This window comes from Cyprinodon tularosa, unplaced genomic scaffold (assembly GCF_016077235.1).
Source record: "Cyprinodon tularosa strain WSP-4 unplaced genomic scaffold, ASM1607723v1 ctg327, whole genome shotgun sequence".
Lineage (NCBI taxonomy): Eukaryota > Metazoa > Chordata > Actinopteri > Cyprinodontiformes > Cyprinodontidae > Cyprinodon > Cyprinodon tularosa.
Window position 1 is genome coordinate 396,497 of NW_024039038.1, and position 22,093 is coordinate 418,589.

The 22,093-nt window shown below is 38.9% G+C and overlaps 2 protein-coding genes across 3 annotated transcripts; both read left to right on the forward strand.

Annotated features, from left to right (window-relative positions):
- The first annotated feature begins 293 nt into the window (after positions 1-293).
- LOC119788834 (extracellular calcium-sensing receptor-like) lies at positions 294-4,367 on the forward strand. Of its 2 annotated transcripts, none has more exons than XM_038293490.1 (6): positions 294-558; positions 670-961; positions 1,129-1,923; positions 2,036-2,263; positions 2,378-2,501; positions 3,469-4,367. In XM_038293490.1, the coding sequence occupies exons 1-6, from the start codon at positions 326-328 to the stop codon at positions 4,365-4,367; spliced, it is 2,571 nt and encodes an 856-aa protein (XP_038149418.1). In that variant the 5' UTR covers positions 294-325. The 2 variants fall into 2 exon arrangements, with proteins under 2 accessions (XP_038149418.1, XP_038149419.1); XM_038293491.1 differs by having other exon boundaries at positions 1,132-1,923.
- An 11,637-nt stretch (positions 4,368-16,004) lies between these two features.
- Positions 16,005-19,230, forward strand: LOC119788811 (extracellular calcium-sensing receptor-like). The gene is made up of 5 exons (XM_038293457.1): positions 16,005-16,199; positions 16,336-16,630; positions 17,613-17,840; positions 17,963-18,086; positions 18,317-19,230. The coding sequence occupies exons 1-5, from the start codon at positions 16,111-16,113 to the stop codon at positions 19,228-19,230; spliced, it is 1,650 nt and encodes a 549-aa protein (XP_038149385.1). The 5' UTR covers positions 16,005-16,110.
- Positions 19,231-22,093: the final 2,863 nt, after the last annotated feature.

The following is a 22,093-nucleotide window of genomic DNA, read 5'->3' on the forward strand; positions in this document are numbered from 1 at the left end:
CACTTAAAATTATATTATATTTTCAAGAAGAACTTTGCAATTGAACGGTAGTGTAGGGGGATAACTGCTTAAGTTTTTATTTTCTAAACTTAGCTTTGAAAGAAATTTAAAACCAATGAAAAAAGAAGAATAAGGTCCCACAAACTGAACTAACTTTAAAATAATTAGGTTTATCGCCTATCACCATATCAGTCTGCTCAGTGTCATAGAGCTAAATCATCGTCTGTTAATTGTAGCCGGTCCAACATTTATAAGGACCCATGAGGTCTTACATTAGACAGCACTCTCTAAGATGCTGTCTGGTTACTTTGATTGTTCAGACAGCATGGTGTCTGCACAGAGGTGGGCAGAGTATGGTTGCACACTTTTACAGTTACTGTTGTCAGTGTCTTTCTCACAGACTGAAGAGCCATTCTGCAGACAAATTGGGGATCTTGAGAAACCTCAATTGTTAAAGGATGGAGACATTATGTTGGGTGGAATCTTTTCTTTTCACAGCAGCTGGAAGAACAAAGAAAATACTTATACAGAAAAACCACTTCCACTGGAATGCATCAGGTAAAATACAGCTTCATGTATTTTGTTATTACTTCCAACAAACTAATAATTTACTGCAATTTGCTTTTATCCTCTTGTTTTTACACCCATCATTTTCAACTCCGAATGAAGCTTGAATTTCAGAGAGTTCCAATTTGCTCAGTCTATGCTTTTTGCCATTGAGGAGATAAATAACAGCTCAAAGCTACTGCCGGGGATTTCACTTGGTTATAATATCTATGACACTTGTGGCTCCATTGCCAGAAGTGTGAAAGTTGCACTTGCCTTGACAAATGATAATAGCAACATTTCTTCAACCTCCATATGTATGAAAGCAGCACGAGTGCAAGCAATAATGGGAGAAACTTCCTCCTCTCCAAGCACAGCAATAGCAACTGTTATTGGACCATTCAATATCCCGCTGGTGGGTAGCATTGAAAAAATGTATAACATTGTTTTTTATTATTCTACTTCTATTTAACATATTATGCAAAATATTATTTGTAAATGGCACTTATTAATGTTTCTAAATGTATACTTTCATCTTTGATACCTGTTTATTTTCATGACACTTATTTGACTTTTTTCTAGCAGATCAGCCACTTTGCCACATGTGCTTGTCTCAGTGATAAAACCAACTATCCCTCCTTTCTCAGAACGGTACCCAGCGACTATTATCAGAGCAGAGCTCTGGCTCATTTGGTCAAACATTTTGGTTGGACTTGGGTTGGGGCTGTAAGAACCAACGATGATTACGGTAATAATGGTATGGCTACATTTACTGAAACCGCAGAACAGTTGGGTATTTGTCTGGAATATTCTGTATCTTTCTTCAGAACAGATCCATTAGAAAAAATTAAAAAGGTAACTGAAATTATTAAGTCTTCCACTTCTAAAGTTATTATTGCTTTTCTTTCCCACATGGACATGGATGTCCTTATACATGAGCTGTCGCTTAACAATTTGACTGGGTTTCAGTGGATTGGCAGTGAGTCCTGGATCTTTGATTCTCAAATTGCAGCGATGGATAAGAATCACATCCTGGACGGAGCAATAGGCCTTTCTATCCCTAAAGCACAAGTCAGTGGTCTCAGAGAGTTTATGTTTAATGTTAAACCGCTAAATTCATCCAATAGTCAGTTATTTAATGAGTTCTGGGAGGCATTGTTTAAATGTAAGTTCAGGGAATCCAAATCAACACAACCTCTAAGCGTCTGTACGGGACATGAGGACCTTACAGGAATGGAAAACAGCTTCACTGACATGTCCCTCATGCCTATCTTTAACAATGTCTATAAGGGAGTGTACGCTGTGGCTCATTCTCTACATGAAAACCTTAGCTGCAACAAAACATGTAACAACAACGTACAGCTAGATCCGTTTACGGTAAGCATATTTCTTAACTCAAGATAAAACAAAAATGCATATGCTTAGGACAATATAAGACTATACTTAGAAGTTGGTAATTATATTCATATTAATCCATATATGATGTTAGATTTTACAGCACCTGCGGAAAATAAATTTCAAAACAAAGGAAGGTGATGAAGTGTATTTTAATAAGTATGGAGATCCGGCAGCAAGCTATGAAATAATAAACTGGCAACCAGGAGAAAACAAGACTGTGGACTTTGTCACGGTTGGAATTTATGACGCAACTTTACCTGCTGGCAAAAGGCTTAGTTGGAGAAACCAGACTTTAATTTGGGCGAAAAACTCAAAGAAGGTATTTGCCCTGAACATCCTGTACAGTGTTATCATAACATGTATTTGGTCCTCAAGTTTATTCAAAAAAGTTTGTGTGGACGTCAGATTTGTGCTCTGCTGTGTTCTTACGCAGGTCCCTGTTTCAGTTTGCAGTGAAACATGTCCACCAGGAACACGCAAGACTCTACAGAAAGGGAAACCTGTTTGCTGCCATGACTGTGTAAAATGTGCAGAAGGAGAAATAAGCAACAGTACAGGTTAAGTACTTGACATTACAACCTATTTTTTTCCCATAACATAAAACAAGTGTTAAGATAACTTGTTTTAAGAAATGAGAATTGCATTATACCACCTGCGAACCAGGAACATCCAGAAATAATATCAAACAAAGCTTCAGAAATAACAATACTTCAATAATTTGATTATTTTTTTCCTATATTGTGTCACTGTGGAAAAAAATTGCAAATCTAGAGCAACGTTGTATGAAAGAAATTTTTTATTGAGATATGAGGTTGTTTTGTTAGTATTTTATATATATATATATATATATATATATATATATATATATATATATATATATATATATATATATATATATATATATATATATATATATATATATATAAAAACTTAAAAAAATGAGAGCCCATAGAATAAAACTGTAAATAAATGCTGTAAACAATGAAGTAATCAATGAAATTTGAATAGACACCCATACACACTTTTTTTAATCATTAAATCATTTAAACATTTTCGTGAATTTTGTGAAGCATTCTTATTTTTCATAATAATTGAAGTAATGAATGCCAAAATTAAAGAGGTCAACACATAACAGAAAGAATCGGGGAAATTATTACCAATTTTTTTACTACAACATGCCTGTCCATGTGGTTGCCATATGGGTCATGGCAACCACAAATCAGGCTGAGATTAGAGGCAAACATTTTTCTGGAAAAACTGAGAGAAGGAATGATGACCTCTGATTTAAGCCTTTTTGGAAATAATTACAGACATTCTTGTCTATACAGAAAAAAGAGGGTTTTTTTGTCCCTAATTTTGTTACCCTAATGATGTAGGATGAAAAAACACAATCTGATCCAAAAATGTTACATATTTCCCTGAAAGATATGTCAAACTGCTGGTCTTTAGTGTAAAAAAGAAAGAAAAAAGATAATAGAAAACAAAGGCTTTGTCTAACATTCTTGTGGATCATGATTTTTGCAGATTCTGTCACCTGTGTGAGATGTCCCCCCGAAACCTGGTCAAATGAAGAAAGGAATGCCTGTATAAAAAAGGAGGCTGTGTTCCTTTCATATGGGGAAATTATGGGAGCATTGCTCACAGCAGCCGCTTTATTCGGTACATGCTTGACTGCCATCGTCACAGCTGTTTTCTTCAGATACAGAAAAACTCCTCTTGTCAGGGCAAACAATTCTGAGCTCAGCTTCTTGTTGCTCTTCTCCTTGGCTCTGTGTTTTCTCTGCTCTCTCACTTTTATTGGTCAGCCCTCCAACTGGTCCTGCATGCTTCGTCACACGGCATTTGGCATCACATTTGTCCTCTGTCTCTCTTGTGTTCTGGGGAAAACAATAGTAGTGTTAATGGCTTTTAAAGCTAAACTACCAGGAGGAAATGTGATGAAATGGTTTGGCCCTACACAACAAAGACTCAGTGTTTTTACTTTCACTGTTATACAAGTTACCATATGCATTCTCTGGTTAACAATTTCCCCTCCCTTTCCTTTTCAGAATTTTAATGAAATGAAAGATAAAATAATGTCAGAGTGTTCTCTGGGCTCAGCTGTAGGATTTTGGTCTGTGCTTGGGTACATTGGACTTCTTGCCATGATGTGCTTCACTTTGGCTTTTTTGGCTCGGAAACTACCTGATAATTTTAACGAAGCGAAGTTCATCACATTTAGCATGTTAATATTCTGTGCTGTTTGGATCACTTTTATCCCATCATATGTGAGCGCACCTGGGAAGTTAAGTGTTGCTGTAGAAATCTTTGCAATTCTAGCCTCTACTTTTGGATTGCTTATTTGTATTTTCATCCCTAAATGTTATGTAATGCTACTAAAACCAGAAAAAAACACAAAAAAGAATATAATGGGGAAGGTGTAATTAAACTTATTCTGTTGATGAAAAGTTACAAAGTGATTAAATATTTTAAACTGCTAAAAAATTGTATTGTCATTTATTTGACAAATTTGTGTATTAAAGAACAGTTTTCTCAACTCATGACAAATGTCATTTGTGGTATGAATAATGCTTAACCTGGTTGATGCAGTTTACCGGTAAGGGGCAATTTTAAGAGCAGATAATTTTAAGAGCAAAATAATTTTTCCCTGTGAGTTTGGTCTAGCCTCGATCAATGCCCCAGGCCCTAGAACTGGCAGGCCAATCACAACGCAGAGATGTGTTTTGAATTTTTGGATGGAAAGTGGGCGGGGTTATGAGGGCGTGACGACAAAGCTGCACGACGCTGGAGACAGCACAACAAGGAAGACGGTTCAGCTATTGAACAGTAGCATGCACTGCGGTAGCAGCAGCTTTCAATGGAGCGCTGCATTGAAAGTTAAAAATTCTCTTTTCTGTTGCTGTTGTTCAGTAAAAGTACATTTTAAGAAAATTTGAGACGAGAATATTATACTTTCAAGCATCACTATATGGTCCATTTACCAATACAATGCGTAGTTAAAAGAAACAATTTCCGAAGTTGAGAAGACTGCAGAAACTAGCGGACCTCTGAGGCTAATGGCAGCCAGGGCTAACTGCTGCCCGTCTGCAGCGGCCCTCTCTCAGCATAGTAGTGTGTGAAGGACCGCTGGCTCTGATGGCGATTTTTGACTCAGCTTTGGAATCAGTTATGAAAGGATTAGACTTGGGGTTTTCGTTGAAACGGGAGCAGGAAGAGGCTCTACACTCATTAATTTTTGAAAAGGACGTATTCGCCGTTTTACCGACAGGCTGTTTGTTTACACTCCCCCACCAGCTTTCTGTCGCACTCACTTCATCAGTTGCGCTCATTGGTCAGAGCGTTGACCAATAGGCACAGATATGGTTTGAAAAACAACGGATTATTCTCGTCAACAATCTTCCAATGTCTCATTCTACGGGGCCAGACTAAATTACACATTTAATCTCAAATTTAGTCTGGTTTATCAGGCTATATCAATATTGTAACTGTTTCTTTCCTAGACAACGCCACCATTGTTGTCTCTAACTTAGAAACTATTATTAGATCTGTGCTTTGTGTTCCCTATTAAGTGTATGCCCTGTTTTCTCCAAGACCTGGTTGACCACAGAAGAATGCCATTCACACTGTGCCTGGTTCTGCTCAAGGTTATTTCCCTCTAAAATTGAGCTTTCCTGTTTACTGCAAAGGCATGAGTGGGATGAGGGATTGGTGGAAAGTCAGCAACAAAATACAAACTTCTGTGTTGCTACATCCTCATCAAGTAGGAGTGATTTCTGCAAAGTCAGTGATTCAATACAGTATGCTGGGCTTCCGTAGATATACACTATATTGCCAAAAGTATTTGCTCACCTGCCTTGACTCACATATGAGCTTAAGTGACATCCCGTTCCTAATCCATAGGGTTCAATATGACGTCGGTCCACCCTTTGCAGCTAGAACAGCTTCAACTCTTCTGGGAAGGCTGTCCACAAGGTTTAGGAGTGTGTTTATGGGAATTTTTGACCATTCTTCCAGAAGCGCATTTGTGAGGTCGCACACTGATGTTGGACGAGAAGGCCTGGCTCTCAGTCTCCGCTCTAATTCATCCCAAAGGTGTTCTATCGGGTTGAGGTCAGGACTCTGTGCAGGCCAGTCAAGTTCATCCACACCAGACTCTGTCATCCATGTCTTTATGGACCTTGCTTTGTGCACTGGTGCACAGTCATGTTGGAAGAGGAAGGGGCCAGCTCCAAACTGTTCCCACAAAGTTGGGAGCATGGAATTGTCCAAAATGTCTTGGTATGCTGAAGCATTCAGAGTTCCTTTCACTGGAACTAAGGGGCCAAGCCCAGCTCCTGAAAAACAACCTCACACCATAATCCCCCCTCCACCAAACTTTACACTTGGCACAATGCAGTCAGACAAGTACCGTTCTCCTGGCAACCGCCAAACCCAGACCCGTCCATCAGATTGCCAGATGGAGAAGCGCGATTCGTCACTCCAGAGAACGCGTCTCCACTGCTCTAGAGTCCAGTGGCGGCGTGCTTTACACCACCGCATCCGACGCTTTGCATTGCACTTGGTGATGTATGGCTTGGATGCAGCTGCTCGACCATGGAAACCCATTCCATGAAGCTCTCTGCGCACTGTTCTTGAGCTAATCTGAAGGCCACATGAAGTTTGGAGGTCTGTAGTGATTGACTCTGCAGAAAGTTGGCGACCTCTTCGCACTATGCGCGTCAGCATCCGCTGACCCCGCTCCGTCAGTTTACGTGGCCTACCACTTCGTGGCTGAGTTGCTGTCGTTCCCAAACACTTCCATTTTCTTATAATACAGCTGACAGTTGACTGTGGAATATTTAGGAGCGAGGAAATTTCACGACTGGATTTGTTGCACAGGTGGCATCCTATCACAGTTCCACGCTGGAATTCACTGAGCTCCTGAGAGCGACCCATTCTTTCACAAATGTTTGTAAAAACAGTCTGCATGCCTAGGTGCTTGAATTTATACACCTGTGGCCATGGAAGTGATTGGAACACCTGATTCCAATAATTTGGATGGGTGAGCAAATACTTTTGGCAATATAGTGTATATATATATATATATATTTTTTTTTACATTTTCCTTTAAGATTTAAATTAACACACTCTGTAAAGCACCTTGAGGTGACCAGTGTTGAGAATTGGTAATATTGGATTGGATGTGATTAGAGCAAAGACTTAGATAAGTGCCCTTTACTAATTTAATTGTTGGTGTACTTTGCATGATTTCTTCTGACTTTATCGGTCTTATTTCTGGGTGTCTGGGGTAAACCAGTTTTTCTCTCAGGGTGTTGTCGGGTTTGAAGTGCACAGGGATCTGGTGCTGGTTGAAAGTCCTCCTGAGTTTTTCAGAGACTCCAGCAATATAGGAGTCAGAAAAATGCAAATACAGCAAAAACTCCAATACAGCATGCGGCACCATAAAGTATTGGCGACAAGGGAGAAATATTAGGTGATGAACTGGATCTATGGCGGTGACATAGAGAACAAGTTCTCTTTAATAGACATCAGGGTAAGAACGGGACGGAAGCGAGGCAGGTTTGTAGTGTCGGTCGTCTTACTGTCCTGAAACGCACATGTTTGCCAGGGGCAGGTGAGTGGAATCTGGGATTGAGTTAAAGTTTCTGATGGGGAAGGAGTTTGGTTCTTCCAAAGAGGATGGTGGTGCTGAAAGAATGACTGAATACTGCGGACCAAAAAGGGACAAAAACCTGTACAGTGTATGCTCGCCTTAAGTGAGTTGATGTTGCTGGCAGTTACAATTAGCAGACTGCAGAAAAGATGGGTAAAAGTTAAGAGCTTTTTCAAGACTTTTGCAACCGTATTGTTGCAATCAAAAGATGGCAATAGTTATTGAACAATTTCTAAATTATTGAATGTTCCAGTGAGACTGTAGGGCCATAATTCTGAAGGGAAAAGAATATATTTTCACCATAAACCAACCACGACCAGGTGCTCCTCGCAAGATGTTTGACAGAGGAGTGTAAAGAATTATCAGAAGTGTTGTCCAAGAGCCAAATACAACTTGTGGAGAGCTTAAAAAGACCTGGAATTAGCACATTATAATAGTTTCAAAGAAAATAGCAAGTATTGCCCTCAACCCCTATGGCCTGCATGCAGGCTCACTGCACAAGACTCCATTGCTGAAGAAAAAGCAAGTTGAAGCATGTTTAAAGTTTAGTTTATCCCTAATGTCATCATTTAAATGTAAATAATTTAATGATGACTTAAGGGATAAAGTGAAAGTAATTTTGGATAAGATTCTGGTTGTGACTGCACTTAGGTTTTGAGTTAATAATGAATTACTCATTAAAGACACTGTTTATTCTGATAAGAAAATTAACTGCACTCTCTTGTACCGGAAGAATGGATTGCTGAATTGTGATGAGAACACTCCATGAGAACCACCACATGGATTCAGCATCTACACTGTCACCGGACTGCATGGAGACCAAAGGGGCTGTGGAGGAGGCCATATGAGACTCTGATTGATTAATTAGATTGATGAGTGATAGAGACACTGAAAGAATTCATCATCGTCAGTGATGTTCATCATTTGCCTTTAACTCGGACCAGAATAATTCTTGATTTTACCTAATTGTGATTTATCTGTTTGATTTATTTTGATTTTGTTTTGATGAAAAGCATAGAAACAGTTTCAGTGTATTCTCATTATCAGTTGGTATGAAATCGTACGAAAAGTTATGCACCGTAATTTCGTACGTTTGCCGTTTTTTTCGTGGTATTTCATCGTATTTTTACGTCTTGCCTCAAGACAAGATATCCTTGCGCATGCGCATCTTATGCACCATTCAATAACAGAATTTAACATACAATTAACCCTAACCCTGACCCTACACCTAACCCTAAGATACAAAACAGCAAGCAACCTAGTGAGAGACATGAAGAAGTAATTATTGCACTGTTTTTCCCAGTTTTATCACCTTCCACAGATCTGCTTTTTTCGTCTGTATGGTTGCGCATGCGCACTGATCTGTTTTTTCGAGGAAAAACGTCAAAAACGTATGAAATACTGTGCATAACTTTTTGTACGATTTCATACCAACTGATAATGAGAATATGTTGACAGTTTTGCTCCAGACCAACCAAGATCAAGTTTTATGCCACTTTTGCTTTGATATAGAAAGACTCAGAACCTGATTGGCATAAACGTTCTTTAGTTAGTTGGTAATGATAATTGTCAGATTCAAAACAGAGTTTTCTTGCTCAGATTGGCCGAGAGTGGGACTTCCCTGGGGTCACCCCGGTTTTTTGTCCCGAGTAATCTTTTTTCAGGGAAAAGAACCCGAGGGATAGAGCATCAGGGTGCATACAGAGAGCCTATCTTTAACACTGCACATTTAGCCTATGAAATACCGGGAGAATATAGTCTGGTCAGATGAGACCAAAACTAAACTCTTTGGATGCCATACACATCATGTTTGGAGGTCACATAGCACTGCACATCACCCAAAAACTCTATACCAACAGTGAAGTTTAGAGGTGGGAACATCATTGCATGGGGCTGTTTTTTAAACATACGGTACTGGCAAACTTCAAACAATTGAAAGGATGAATGGAAAAATGTACAGAGACATTCTTGATAAAAATCAATTCCATCTACCAGGATGATGAAGATGAAACATGGGTGGACATTTTAGCAAGACAATGACCCCAAACACACTGCCAAGGAAACTCAATTGGTTTCAGAGAAGGAAAATAAAGCTGCTAGAATGGCCCAGCCAATCACCTGACTTGAATCAAATAGAAAATCTATGGAAAGAACTAAAGATTACAGTTCTTTCAAGATTTGAAGACGAAGCGTTTTTGGACCTTGTCTTTTCTCCAGCACTGTTTACTTTTGATCACTGCTGCAATTTATGGAATGGAAATGTTCTGAAAGCTGTACAAAACGTTTTTTTTTTTTTTTTTTTTTTTTTTTGTATAAGCTTTGTGTATACAAAATAACAACAAAAGTTGTGTAAGTCTATGGAAGAATAGGCTAAAATCCCACCTGATTGGTGCATGCAACTCAATTCTCCACAGAGAAGGAATCTTGAAGCTGTTATGGCCAACAATGACAGCTAACCTTGCAACCTGCATGCATCTAATAAAATTATTAGAACATATAACCTACATCTAAAAGCTAAATTACCCTTTTTATTTATTTCTATAACCTTTTAAGCTATTACATTTTGATTATTCCAGAAAAACAATACATAATAAAAGATATATTTAGGGCTATTTTTTTTCCCTTTTAGTTATACTGAGGCTGATCCATCCATTAGAGACCTTTATTATGTCTTCAGTATAGGGACCATAACATGGGGCCAGGACAGTTCAATAGGAGAACCCTGCTGCAACCTGTCTAAAACAGCCATTGTCAGCACATACCTCAAAACAACCCAAAGGAGACTTGCTTGTGGTTTTGCCACAGTCTGCTATTAATTGCATGAAGGAAAAGGATTAAAAATCTTAACTCCTTATGTAGTAGGAAGTAGTAATATGTAGTTAGGTGAAACTGTATTTTTTTATGGAAGCGACAGTTTTCCTGTTTGGACCTGTTCACTTCCTGTTTGGATTAACTGAGTGTGCAGCTGTTCAGAGGATCTCCATCTGAAGTTAAGTTATTTTCTCTGTGATATCTCTGTATCTAAGTAACTCTAACTGACTACTTTAAAACATAGCACCTTCTGCTGCACTTTTCTACTGAGCACTTGTCAGTTTCACACGGTTTTATTTCTGATAGCAAGGAGTAGCTAGCCTAGGCTAGCGCTAGCTTAGCATTGCTATGGCTTCTCTCTCTCCCTCCCTTGACTCTTTTCCAACTCTTCCTTCTTCCTCTCCTCTCTCCTGCTCTCTGTGTCAGATGTTCAGTTATTCCTCTGCCTCCTTTAGTGATAATGGGATGTGTAATAAGTGTAGTATTTTTGTAGCTTTGGAGGCGAGGGTGTCAGAGTTAGAATCCAGGCTTCAGGCTGTTGAAGTAGGCCCCCCACGTAGCTGTCCTCCAAAAGTGCCTGAGCAGCCAGGCGATTGGGTAACTGTACGCAGAAAGCGTAGTCGTGGATCTCTGCCCACTGGTCACCACCAACCCGTTCACGTTTCTAACCGGTTTTCCCCACTCAGTGACACACCCACTGAGAAGCCCACTCTGGTGATTGGCAGCTCCATAGTCAGAAACGTGGCATTAGAGACACCAGGGACCATAGTCAAATGTTTGCCGGGGGCCAGAACGGGCGACATCAAATCCTACCTGAAACTACTGGCTAAGGATAAGGTTAAATACAGTAAGATTGTTATTCACGCTGGTGGTAATGACACCCGGTTACGCCGATCGGAGGTCACTAAAATTAGTGTTGCTTCGGTGTGTAAGTTTGCCAAAAAAATGTCGGACTCCGTAATTTTCTCTGGTCCCCTCCCTGATCTGACCAGTGATGACATGTTTAGCCGCATGTCGTCATTCAACCGCTGGTTGTCTAGGTGGTGCCCTGAAAACAACGTGGGCTACATTAATAATTGGCAATCCTTTTGGGGAAAGCCTGGTCTGATTCGGAGAGACGGCATCCATCCCACTTTGGATGGTGCAGCTCTTCTTTCTAGGAATCTGGCCACATTTATTAGTCCTCCAAAACCCTGACCACCCAGGGTGCAGACCAGGAAGCAGAGTTGTAGTTTAACACACATCTCTGCAGCTTCTCTACTGTTACCCACTCTTTACTCCATCCAGACAGTGTCTTGCCCACGACCAAAATCTAATAAATTAGCAAAGATTCCCAAAGGAGTAAATCATGATAATCTAATTAAAATCAAAATAACTCAAATTGGGGAAAAAGTTAAAACAATTAAATGCGGTCTGTTTAACATAAGATCGCTTTCCTCTAAAAGTCTACTAGTTAATGACTTGATTTGTGATAATCACATCGACTTGTTTTGCCTTACAGAAACCTGGCTGCAGCAAGAGGATTATGTGAGCATAAATGAGGCAACTCCTTCAAGCTATTTAAATTTTCACATCCCCAGAAGTTCTGGGCGAGGAGGAGGAGTAGCAACAATCTTCCAGTCTGACTTACTGATTACTCCCAAAACAGTTAATACCTACAACTCTTTTGAACATTTAACCCTTAATTTCCCTGATCCAAATTTCAAGGCAAGAAAACCTCTTCTTTTTGTAACTTTGTATCGTCCACCAGGTCCTTACTCTGAATTTTTAGATGAGTTTTCAGAGTTCCTTTCTGATTTGGTATTAAATACTGACAGGGTCATCATAGTGGGAGATTTTAACATCCATGCTGACATTGAAGGCGATAGCTTAAGAGCAGCCTTTTTAATGTTATTTAAAGCCCACTATTGGGGTTTTGTTAAAATTGTGAATAGCCCCACGCTTTTCATCTTAATATTTTTGGTTTCTTGTGCGGGGACATAGGGGCTTTAAAAATGTGAAGAAAAAAACCAGTATTTCCTCAAAAACCCCTTTGTCCTCTTGACCCTTTTTCCCTTATAACCTTCAGGATTACTTTAAGGTTTTCCCCCCCCCCAAAAAAAGGGGTTTTAAATTTTTTAGTTAGATTTTTTTTTTAGATAGTGCAGTTTTTTTTAAATTTTAAAAGAATTTTTTTAACCCTTTGCTTTCCACTTTCCCCCCTTCTCCCCCCCTTTTTGTCCCCCGGGGAGGAAAAAAGTGTTGCAAGATTTTTCCCAAAAAAGTTAAAATTTAACCCCCCTTATTCCCCTTTAAAGGTTTTGTTTTATTTTTTTAAAATGGGGGGGTTTTTTTGTTTTTTATTTTTTCCCCTTCTCCCGTATTCTTGGGGGGCAAGGGAAAAGCTCCTTTGGGAAAATTTGAAAACGTTAAAAAATTTAGGGAAAAGGCTTGCTCCTTGGGTTTTAAGCCAGGAGGCCCTCCCTTTTTCCCCCTTTGAAAGGCCCCAAAAATGTTAAAGAAATTTTTGGGAAGGAAAAGGAAAAAATAAATTCCCGCCTTTTCCCCCCCCCAGGCCTGCGAAAGAGGCCCCCCCCCCCTTTCCCCCCTGTCTGGAAAAAATGGTTTTACTGTGTATAAGAGGCCCCCTTTTTTTTAAACCCCAAGGAGCAGATTCCCTTCCCCCCCAATTAATAGGGAAAAAAATAAAAATTTAATCTAGATTTTTTTTAATAAATTTTGCCAAATCCCCCCAGACCCATAGCTTGTTAAAACCCCCCCCCCATTCCACCCTTGGCTTTTTCAGCAATGACTTTATGGGATTCTTTATAAAAAAAGATTGATTTTATTAAAAAAGGATCTTAAGCACTCCTCTTTCCGCGATTGTACCTGAGGTAGTCATGGAATCTGAACTGGGTTTAGACTGCTTTGATCCAGTTGAACTCTCTGAATTAGCAAAATTATTGTCTTCATCTAAGCCTTCAACTTGTATGTTAGATCCAGTTCCAACCAGGTTATTTAAGGAGGTATTCCCTTTGATCTCCTCCTCCATTTTAGATGTGATTAATCTATCTCTGTTACAGGGATATGTACCTAAAGCTTTTAAGGTTGCTGTAATTAAACCTCTGCTTAAGAAACCGTCTCTTGACCCAGATGACTTGGTCAATTATAGACCTATATCCAATCTTCCTTTCTTATCCAAAATTCTTGAGAAAGTAGTTGCCAAACAAGTTTGCGATCACTTCCACCATAATGAACTTTTTGAAGAGTTTCAGTCTGGCTTTAGAGCTCATCATAGCACTGAAACAGCTCTGGTGAAAGTCACTAATGATATTCTCATGGCCTCAGATAATGGACTTGTATCTGTGCTCGTCCTGTTGGATCTTAGTGCTGCATTTGATACAGTTGACCATAATATTCTTTTAGAAAGACTTGAATATTTTGTTGGAATTAAAGGAACAGCACTAGACTGGTTTAAATCTTATCTATCTGATCGAATTCAGTTTGTTCATGTTAATGATAGATCTTCAACACGCTCAAAGGTTACCTGTGGAGTACCACAGGGATCAGTGCTAGGACCAATTCTCTTTACTTTATACATGCTCCCAATTGGTAGAATTATTAGACAGCATGGGATTAATTTCCACTGTTATGCTGATGATACCCAGCTATATCTGTCTATAAATCCAGATGAAGCTAACCCATTACATAGATTACAGGCATGTCTTGAAGACATAAAAACCTGGATGACTCTTAACTTTCTGCTTCTGAATGCAGACAAAACAGAAGTTATAGTCTTTGGACCAGAGTCTCTGAAAAAGAAACTGATTAGCCAGTCACTTCATTTGGATGGGATTAAACTGATTTCAGATAATAAAGTAAAAAATCTTGGTGTTGTTTTTGATCAGGACCTGTCATTTAAATCCCACATCAAAGAGGTTTCTAGAATTTCCTTCTTTCATCTGAGGAACATTGCAAAAATTAGAAATATCCTGTCCAGGGGTGATGCTGAGAAACTAGTCCATGCATTTGTTACTTCAAGGCTGGACTATTGTAATTCTTTACTATCAGGAAGTCCACAAACTGTAGTTAAAAGCCTTCAGCTGATCCAAAATGCTGCAGCCAGAGTTCTAATGAAAATTAAAAAGAGAGATCATATCTCGCCTATCCTGGCTTCTCTTCATTGGCTTCCTGTTAAATCAAGAATAGAATTTAAAATCCTCCTTCTCACATATAAAGCCTTAAATGGCCAAGCTCCATCTTATATCAGAGATCTGATTGTTCCTTATGTTCCTAACAGAGCACTTCGCTCTCAATCTGCAGGTTTACTAGTGGTTCCTAGAATTTCTAAAAGTAGAATGGGAGGCAGATCTTTTAGTTATCAGGCTCCTCTCCTGTGGAACCAACTACCAGTTTTAGTCCGTGAGGCAGACACCCTGTCTACTTTTAAGTCTAGGCTTAAAACTTTCATTTTTGATAAAGCTTATAGTTAGGGTGGCTCAGGTTATCCTGAGCTATCTCTATAGTTATGCTGCTATAGGCTTAGACTTTTGGAGGACATAGGGACCCCCATTTCATCATTCTGCTTCATTCTCTCTCTGTTCTCCTATTCTGCAGAATCTGTTAGTTCAATCTCTAACCTTCTGCTCTCTCTGCTTTTCCTCAGAGTAGCTTTGCCTCGTCTGTTCCTGTTTGGCTGTGACGTCATCCTGGAAAAAAATATCAGCTGTGCTGCTTCTATCAACACCCTTGTTAATAGATGTTGGAGATCGGCCTGTTTTCCAGTGTGGTCCTGTTTCTCTGACCGTGACTGAGTGGATGTGCTCTCTTCGTCCTCTGGCATGGGAGCTGCCTCGGAGCTCGTCTGCCTGGCTGTGTGTTTCCTGGACGGGGCCGCCTTTTACAGCTGCTTTTTGTATCTCTGCTTCTGTCTCCTTGAACCCCAGTCGGCCTCGGCAGATGGCCGCTCACACTGAGCCTGGTTCTGCTGGAGGTTTCTTCCTGTTAAAAGGGAGTTTTTCCTCTCCACTGTCGCTACAAGCATGCTTAGTTTGGGGGATTGTATTTGAGTCAATGAGTCAATGCAATCAACTGGTTTTCCTTAGATAGAAAACTTTGTATCAATTTGATCTGGTTGAACTGTAAAGTGCCTTGAGATGACATGTGTTGTGAATTTGGCGCTATATAAATAAACTGAATTGAATTGAATTGAATTGAATTAATGCCTGTACAATAATTTTGTTGATGCTTCACTATTCCATGAAATATACTGAATGCATATGCATAGAAATCATTGGCTTATCACTGCTAATTTTCTATCCTGTTTCCTAGAAAGTAATGTATGTTCAGTCTGTTATTTTGTTTACAGTTTAAAATCTAGACAAAATTACAGACTGTGTATTATAAAGTAAATAACTTGCAAGATAAAGTAAAAAAAAAAGCATTTACAAAAAATAATATTCAATATGCACTTCTCTTTTCTTGCCCCACCCAGAATGATGAAGCAGTTTTTCATTACATCTCAGATGGGGAAGATAGAGCATAAATATTGTGTGAGAGCTTTAAATGTGCTTCTTTCACTAAGCACAATGCCTGCATGGGCACAGTATACAAGGAAACTTTTGTATTTGTTGTTGTCTGCATCTTTTTCACACACAGAAAAACAAGATTGTCTACATAGAGGGGATCTTGAGGATGCGCAACTATTCAAGAATGGGGACATTATGTTGGGGGGAGTCTTCTCATTCCACAGCAGCTGGAGGAATATTCAAGAGAATTATGAACAGAAACCTCAACAACTTCAATGCACCAGGTGATTAACACAATTATGCTGGTATAAAAAAGGATATATTAGTTACTTTATAATTAATGTGTAGCTGTTAATATAGCCCCAGAGAGTTAAATTTGTTTGGATTTCACATGTATTAATTTTTTGTTTTTATTTTAAGTTTAAATTTCAGAGACTTCCAGTTTGCACAGGCCATGCTCTTTGCCATCGAGGAAATTAATAACAGCACAGAGCTCCTGCCAGAAATTACTCTGGGCTATAAAATGTATGATGCTTGTGGTTTTATTGCCAGAAGTGTAAAAGTTGCATTGGTCTTACTGAATGGTAATGAGATTAAAGCTTCATCTTCAAAGGCATGTACAAGACCTGCAGAAGTACAGGTGATAATGGGAGAAACCTCTTCCTCTCCTAGCGCAGCCATTGCCACTGCTGTTGGACCCTTCCGGATACCGATGGTGGGTAAAAATTGTAATTGAGAGATTTGATTATGCTTGTTTTTCGAAATTATATTATAAATAATTTTTTTTTCTCTCTTAGATCAGCCATTTTTCCACATGTGCTTGTCTCAGTGATAAAACCAAATATCCATCATTTCTTAGAACTATTCCCAGTGATTATTACCAGAGCAGAGCTTTGGCCCATTTGGTAAAACACTTTGGATGGACTTGGATAGGAGCTGTTAGATCCAACGATGATTATGGAAATAATGGCATGGCAACATTCTCTGAAACTGCAAATCAGCTGGGCATATGTCTTGAATATTCTGTATCATTCTTTAGAACAGATCCTCCAAATAAAATACAAAGAGTTATTGAGACTATTAAGACATCCACCTCCAACGTTGTTGTTGCTTTCCTTTCCCACATGGACTTAGATGTCTTGTTACATGAGTTTTCCAAAAATAACTTAACTGGCTACCAGTGGGTTGGAACTGAAGGCTGGATGTTTGATTCTCAAATTGCAGCAATGGATACAGATCAAATTCTGGATGGGGCTATAGGCCTTTCCATTCCCAAAGCACATGTAAATGGACTCAGAGAGTTCATGTTTAATGTTAAGCCACTAAATTCATCAAATAGTGACTTATTTACAAAGCTTTGGGAAGAATTATTTAGCTGTAAATTCAATCAATCCCACTCAGGAAAAAATAAGAAGGAATGTACTGGAGAGGAAAATGTTTCAGAAGTAAAAAACAGCTTCACTGACATGTCACTCATGCCCATATTTTACAATGTTTATAAAGGGGTTTATGCCGTTGCTCATGCTTTGCATGGAATTCTCAACTGTAATAAGACATGTGAGAAGAATGTCCATCTAGATCCCTCAACAGTAGGTTTAATCCCATTTCTTAGCTTTATCTTGACAATACTAAATATGTTGTATTAATATATAATAATTTATAATGTAAAAATTATTGTTCTTTTACTTTCATGTTAGATTTTACAGCAAATACAGAGGATTCACTTCAAAACAAAGGAAGGAGATGAAGTTTACTTTAATGAGAAAGGAGATCCACCAGCAAAGTATGATATTATTAATTGGCAACGGGGGGAAAATGGCATGTTGAACTTTGCAGTTGTTGGTCTTTATGATGCATCATTACCAGCTGATAAACAACTAAATGTGAATATTAGTTCAATCATTTGGTCAAAAAACATGCTGCAGGTAAGTTTGCAAGTAATTTTCTTAATGATTTAGCAATTAATAAAAAAACGGTTTAGTATTAAACACTTGGAAAATTATTAAATCAATGTTATGTTTTTTTGTTGTACTAAATCTTTATGCAGGTTCCTGTTTCAGTTTGCAGCGAAAAATGTCCACCAGGAACACAAAAAGTTTTGCAGAAGGGAAGGCCTATTTGCTGCTTTGACTGTATAAGGTGTGCAGAAGGAGAAATTAGTGACAGCATGGGTAAGTTACAATTAGTGTCTATGTTTATGTAAGAATAATTAAACTGCTGTATTTATCTGTAAAAAATAAGGCCTAGAGAAAGTTATTTACTGTATGAAATCAGAATTCTTCCAAAAGGCCACACGTGTAATAGATACAGATTTAAGCAGTTTTATTTAAACACACTCACATAAAATGCTCTCCATGCATATTTTGAATTTCAGTTTACCATCTCTTGCTTGATTCTACAGATTCTGTCACCTGTGTGAGATGCCCCCTTGAATCCTGGTCAAATGAAAATCGAAATGCCTGTGTAAAGAAGAACATAGAGTTTCTTTCGTTTAAGGAAATCATGGGAGGATTGCTCACAGGAGCCTCTTTATGTGGTGCATGTATGACTGTCATTGTTGCAGTCATTTTTGTTAAATATCGAAAAACTCCTCTGGTGAGGGCAAACAACTCTGAGCTAAGCTTTCTATTGCTTTTTTCCCTAAAGCTGTGTTTCCTCTGCTCTCTGACTTTCATTGGCCAACCATCTGAGTGGTCCTGCATGCTGCGTCACACAGCATTTGGCATCACTTTTGTCCTTTGCATATCATGTGTACTGGGGAAAACCATAGTGGTTTTAATGGCTTTTAAAGCTACAATTCCAGGGAGAAATGTGATGAAATGGTTTGGACCTATACAGCAAAGACTCAGTGTTCTGGGATTCACTCTTGTACAAGTCATTATATGTATCATCTGGTTAACTAATTCTCCTCCTTTCCCTTCCAAGAACTTTAAGGAATTCAATGACAAAATAATCTTAGAGTGTTCTCTGGGATCAGCTGTGGGCTTCTGGGCTGTCCTTGGGTACATAGGATTTCTTGCCATGTTGTGTTTTATGTGTGTGTTTCTGGCTCGGAAACTTCCTGATAATTTTAATGAAGCCAAATTTATCACCTTCAGCATGCTGATATTCTGTGCCGTATGGATAACTTTTATTCCAGCATATGTCAGCTCTCCTGGGAAGTTCAGTGTTGCTGTTGAAATTTTTGCTATTCTTGCCTCTAGTTTTGGATTATTGATTTGTATCTTTTTTCCAAAATGTTACGTCATAGTCATGAAACCAGAAAAAAATACAAAAAGGAATATGATAGGGAAGGGTGCCACAAATAATTTCTAAAACTGGATTTTATGTCAAAAAAGGAACACAAAAATGCTACATTTCAGTTCATGAAATCAAATTAAATATATTGCCTTCCATAGTTGCCATTCAATTTAATTAATACAATGATAAAAGTCAGGTATATTTCCTCATTAAGTGTATTGATGGCTACCTTTTGCAGATCCAATATGGCATATTAGCATCAAGAAATGGACGATGTATAAATTGCAGGCGAACTGGACAATGGATAACTCTTGAAATGAAAAAAAAGAACAATAAAATCATGTTATACACAGCCAGCTGAGGTTTTACAACTTGCTTTTTTTCTACCATTTGCTCCATATTTGAAACGGTGAAAAAAAAAAAAAAAAAATTGGATACAATAGTCGTTCTTATGATGATGATAATGATTATCTTTATTTTTACAAGGACAGTGCACGAATTAAGGACCTACAAAACAGTGAACATACCAGGTTAAAATATACAAATTTCCAACCATATTTGCTAACTGAGATTTATAAAGTTTCAGTTATTTCCTAACATTAATGCAGACTGACACTACTTTATAAATAATAAAAAACACAGATATTTATACATTTGCCAGCAAAGTCTACATGTGTGGCATGACTGTTTCCTTCAGATGTAATTCTTTCTGCCTGTCAAAAAGGCAAGGCAAAGAAAGTTTATTTGTGTAGCACAATTCAGTTCAATGACGATTCAAAGTGCTTTACATGAATTCAACAATAAAATACAATGAAAATAAAGCCAGAATAAGCAAATCGAGATAAAAACACAATAAAATCAGGTAACAAAAGAGTCACAAGCTGCCAGCCCACCAGTGTGGCTGAAGCTCGTTCTCCAGGCGGCCACAGGTGACCCATCTTACAAACTACCTGCAAGGCCAACTATCATGAGAAGAACACATGACCAGCACGCCACGGAGAAAGCAGAGAAAGATGAGAAGTTGATCGAGGTGACGTGTGTGTCAGATTTTTGGAGACACTATATTGTTAAAGTGGGACATCTATAATTAGAAGTGGGACACTATTTTTTGCAGCGAAAACACAGTAACAAATGAGCAGAAAAAGTATTTATAACTTTGTCAAAATCTTAAGTAAGAAGATGAATTTACGTGTGATTTTCCAAACATAAAAAAGTAAACCTTTACTTTAAGGTTCTTGAGCTCTTTGGCAGAATTCAAATTAGCAGTTTTAATCTAGATTAATTCCAGAATTACAGTGAGATTGATCTAGATTGAAAAAAAAAATCTATGCCACCAATCATCTTAATGTGGCTGCATTACTTTCTCTCTTAACTGGGCAACTGCATGATACTTTCTGAGGAGGGGGTCTATGTGACCTGTATGTTGTTCTGATCAGACCCACTGCGTTTTATTATTATTATTATTATTTGATGCCCTTATAGATAAATAAAAAACTAATTCAAAAATCTCCAAGTAAACCAAAGGCTTTGTAAGTATGTCTGGAAAGATTTAGTGACCAAGATTTCTGACTTTTTTTGTTTTGAGAAAGTGAGACCTGAACCTGACTGGTTTCAGAGTTAGCATGATCTGGATATGCTTCCAAATCATTTAACAATTTTTTGTTATATCACATGAAAAGATGAGGTCCTTTATCTTCTCCTCGGCCTGCATCTTTTCAAACAGTGATCACACCCACCAATCTGCGATCAGAGCTGTTTTAAATTGCTTCTGCTTTTTGGATTGGCTATAAAAAAAACACACTGCTTTTCCAAAGTCTCGATGGTGAGAGCCAGTAACAGATCCTAATCCCCAATCCCAACACACCCCTTAGCCCTGCTATTTAGCCCATTCTGAGTTCTGGCTGGTGCCTTTCTCCCCTCGTGTAGGGTGTAGAACAGGGTGCCTATTGGGGTCAGTAGGGGGGCTTGCTCCTCAGTTGTTTGCTCCCTATCTCAGATGCTTCCCTTCACCTGCTTCGTCACACTAGGACACACATAAGATCTTGGGGATGAGATCATCAGCAGGGTGGGTCCTCCTATGCCGGTGGTGGCCATTGTCCCACTTTTGAAAAACACCTTCGACAGCATCACATTTCCAAGACATATATATGGCATCAGGATGGGCATATACAGGGCACTGGAGGTGGTCAGGCTTTCTAGCCTAGCTTCCAGTGCTCATGCTTACCTGTGATGTTTGAAATGCATGTACACATTTTATAATAAATGTATAATACATTTTATTCAATTACACACTTACGGTTTAGGATGGGAGAAGTAGGGGGAAACGCCTAGCCTCCCACAGTTTTAAATACACAGTAGTCCAACAGGCAAAAACACTATATCCGAGCAGCGGGGAGGGACTGACATTGGGTCTTTCACACCCCTGTTCTCTTTGCTCTGCCTGGAGATGGAGCTGGGTCTTTTGGGTTGATCATGACTTGGCTGGGGTTTCTGGATCGCCTTGGGCTTTAATCCGGATCCACCTTGGGTGTGACTGGCTGCCGGCAGAGCCCCTGGGTTTGCTGCCACGACCCCATGGCTCCTCAGGGATTGAACTCTAGGTGCTCTTTTCTGCCTTTTGCTGGTGGACGTTTGCTGGGGCTCCCACTGCCTCTTTCTCTGTCCGGGGCCCTGTAGGACAAATCTGGGGCCGCCCACACCTGCTATTAAGCATACTTGTCTTTTAAAGATACTTTGTAAATCCTTTATACATGAGTAAGCATGCCCATGCATACATACCACAAACGTTTGGTTCCAGGTGTTCATTGATACACACCAACAATAAATACCAAGCTGCAGCTACAGATATATATACCACCTATGAAAGTAGACGTCTAGGAGATAATGTGTATCCTCTGTGTTGACTATTTTTGCTGTTTTGTTTTATTTTCGTGTCCGT

Bases quoted from the DNA above. Each gene is read 5' to 3' on its own strand.
- LOC119788834 (XM_038293490.1), top strand. From the start codon at position 326: ATGGTGTCTGCACAGAGGTGGGCAGAGTATGGTTGCACACTTTTACAG. The intron at 962-1,128 runs GTGGGTAGCATT...ACTTTTTTCTAG, and splicing joins GACCATTCAATATCCCGCTG to CAGATCAGCCACTTTGCCAC. The intron at 2,264-2,377 runs GTATTTGCCCTG...GTTCTTACGCAG, and splicing joins GGGCGAAAAACTCAAAGAAG to GTCCCTGTTTCAGTTTGCAG.
- LOC119788811 (XM_038293457.1), top strand. From the start codon at position 16,111: ATGTTGGGGGGAGTCTTCTCATTCCACAGCAGCTGGAGGAATATTCAA. The intron at 16,200-16,335 runs GTGATTAACACA...TTTTATTTTAAG, and splicing joins CAACAACTTCAATGCACCAG to TTTAAATTTCAGAGACTTCC. The intron at 16,631-17,612 runs GTGGGTAAAAAT...CTTTCATGTTAG, and splicing joins GACCCTTCCGGATACCGATG to ATTTTACAGCAAATACAGAG.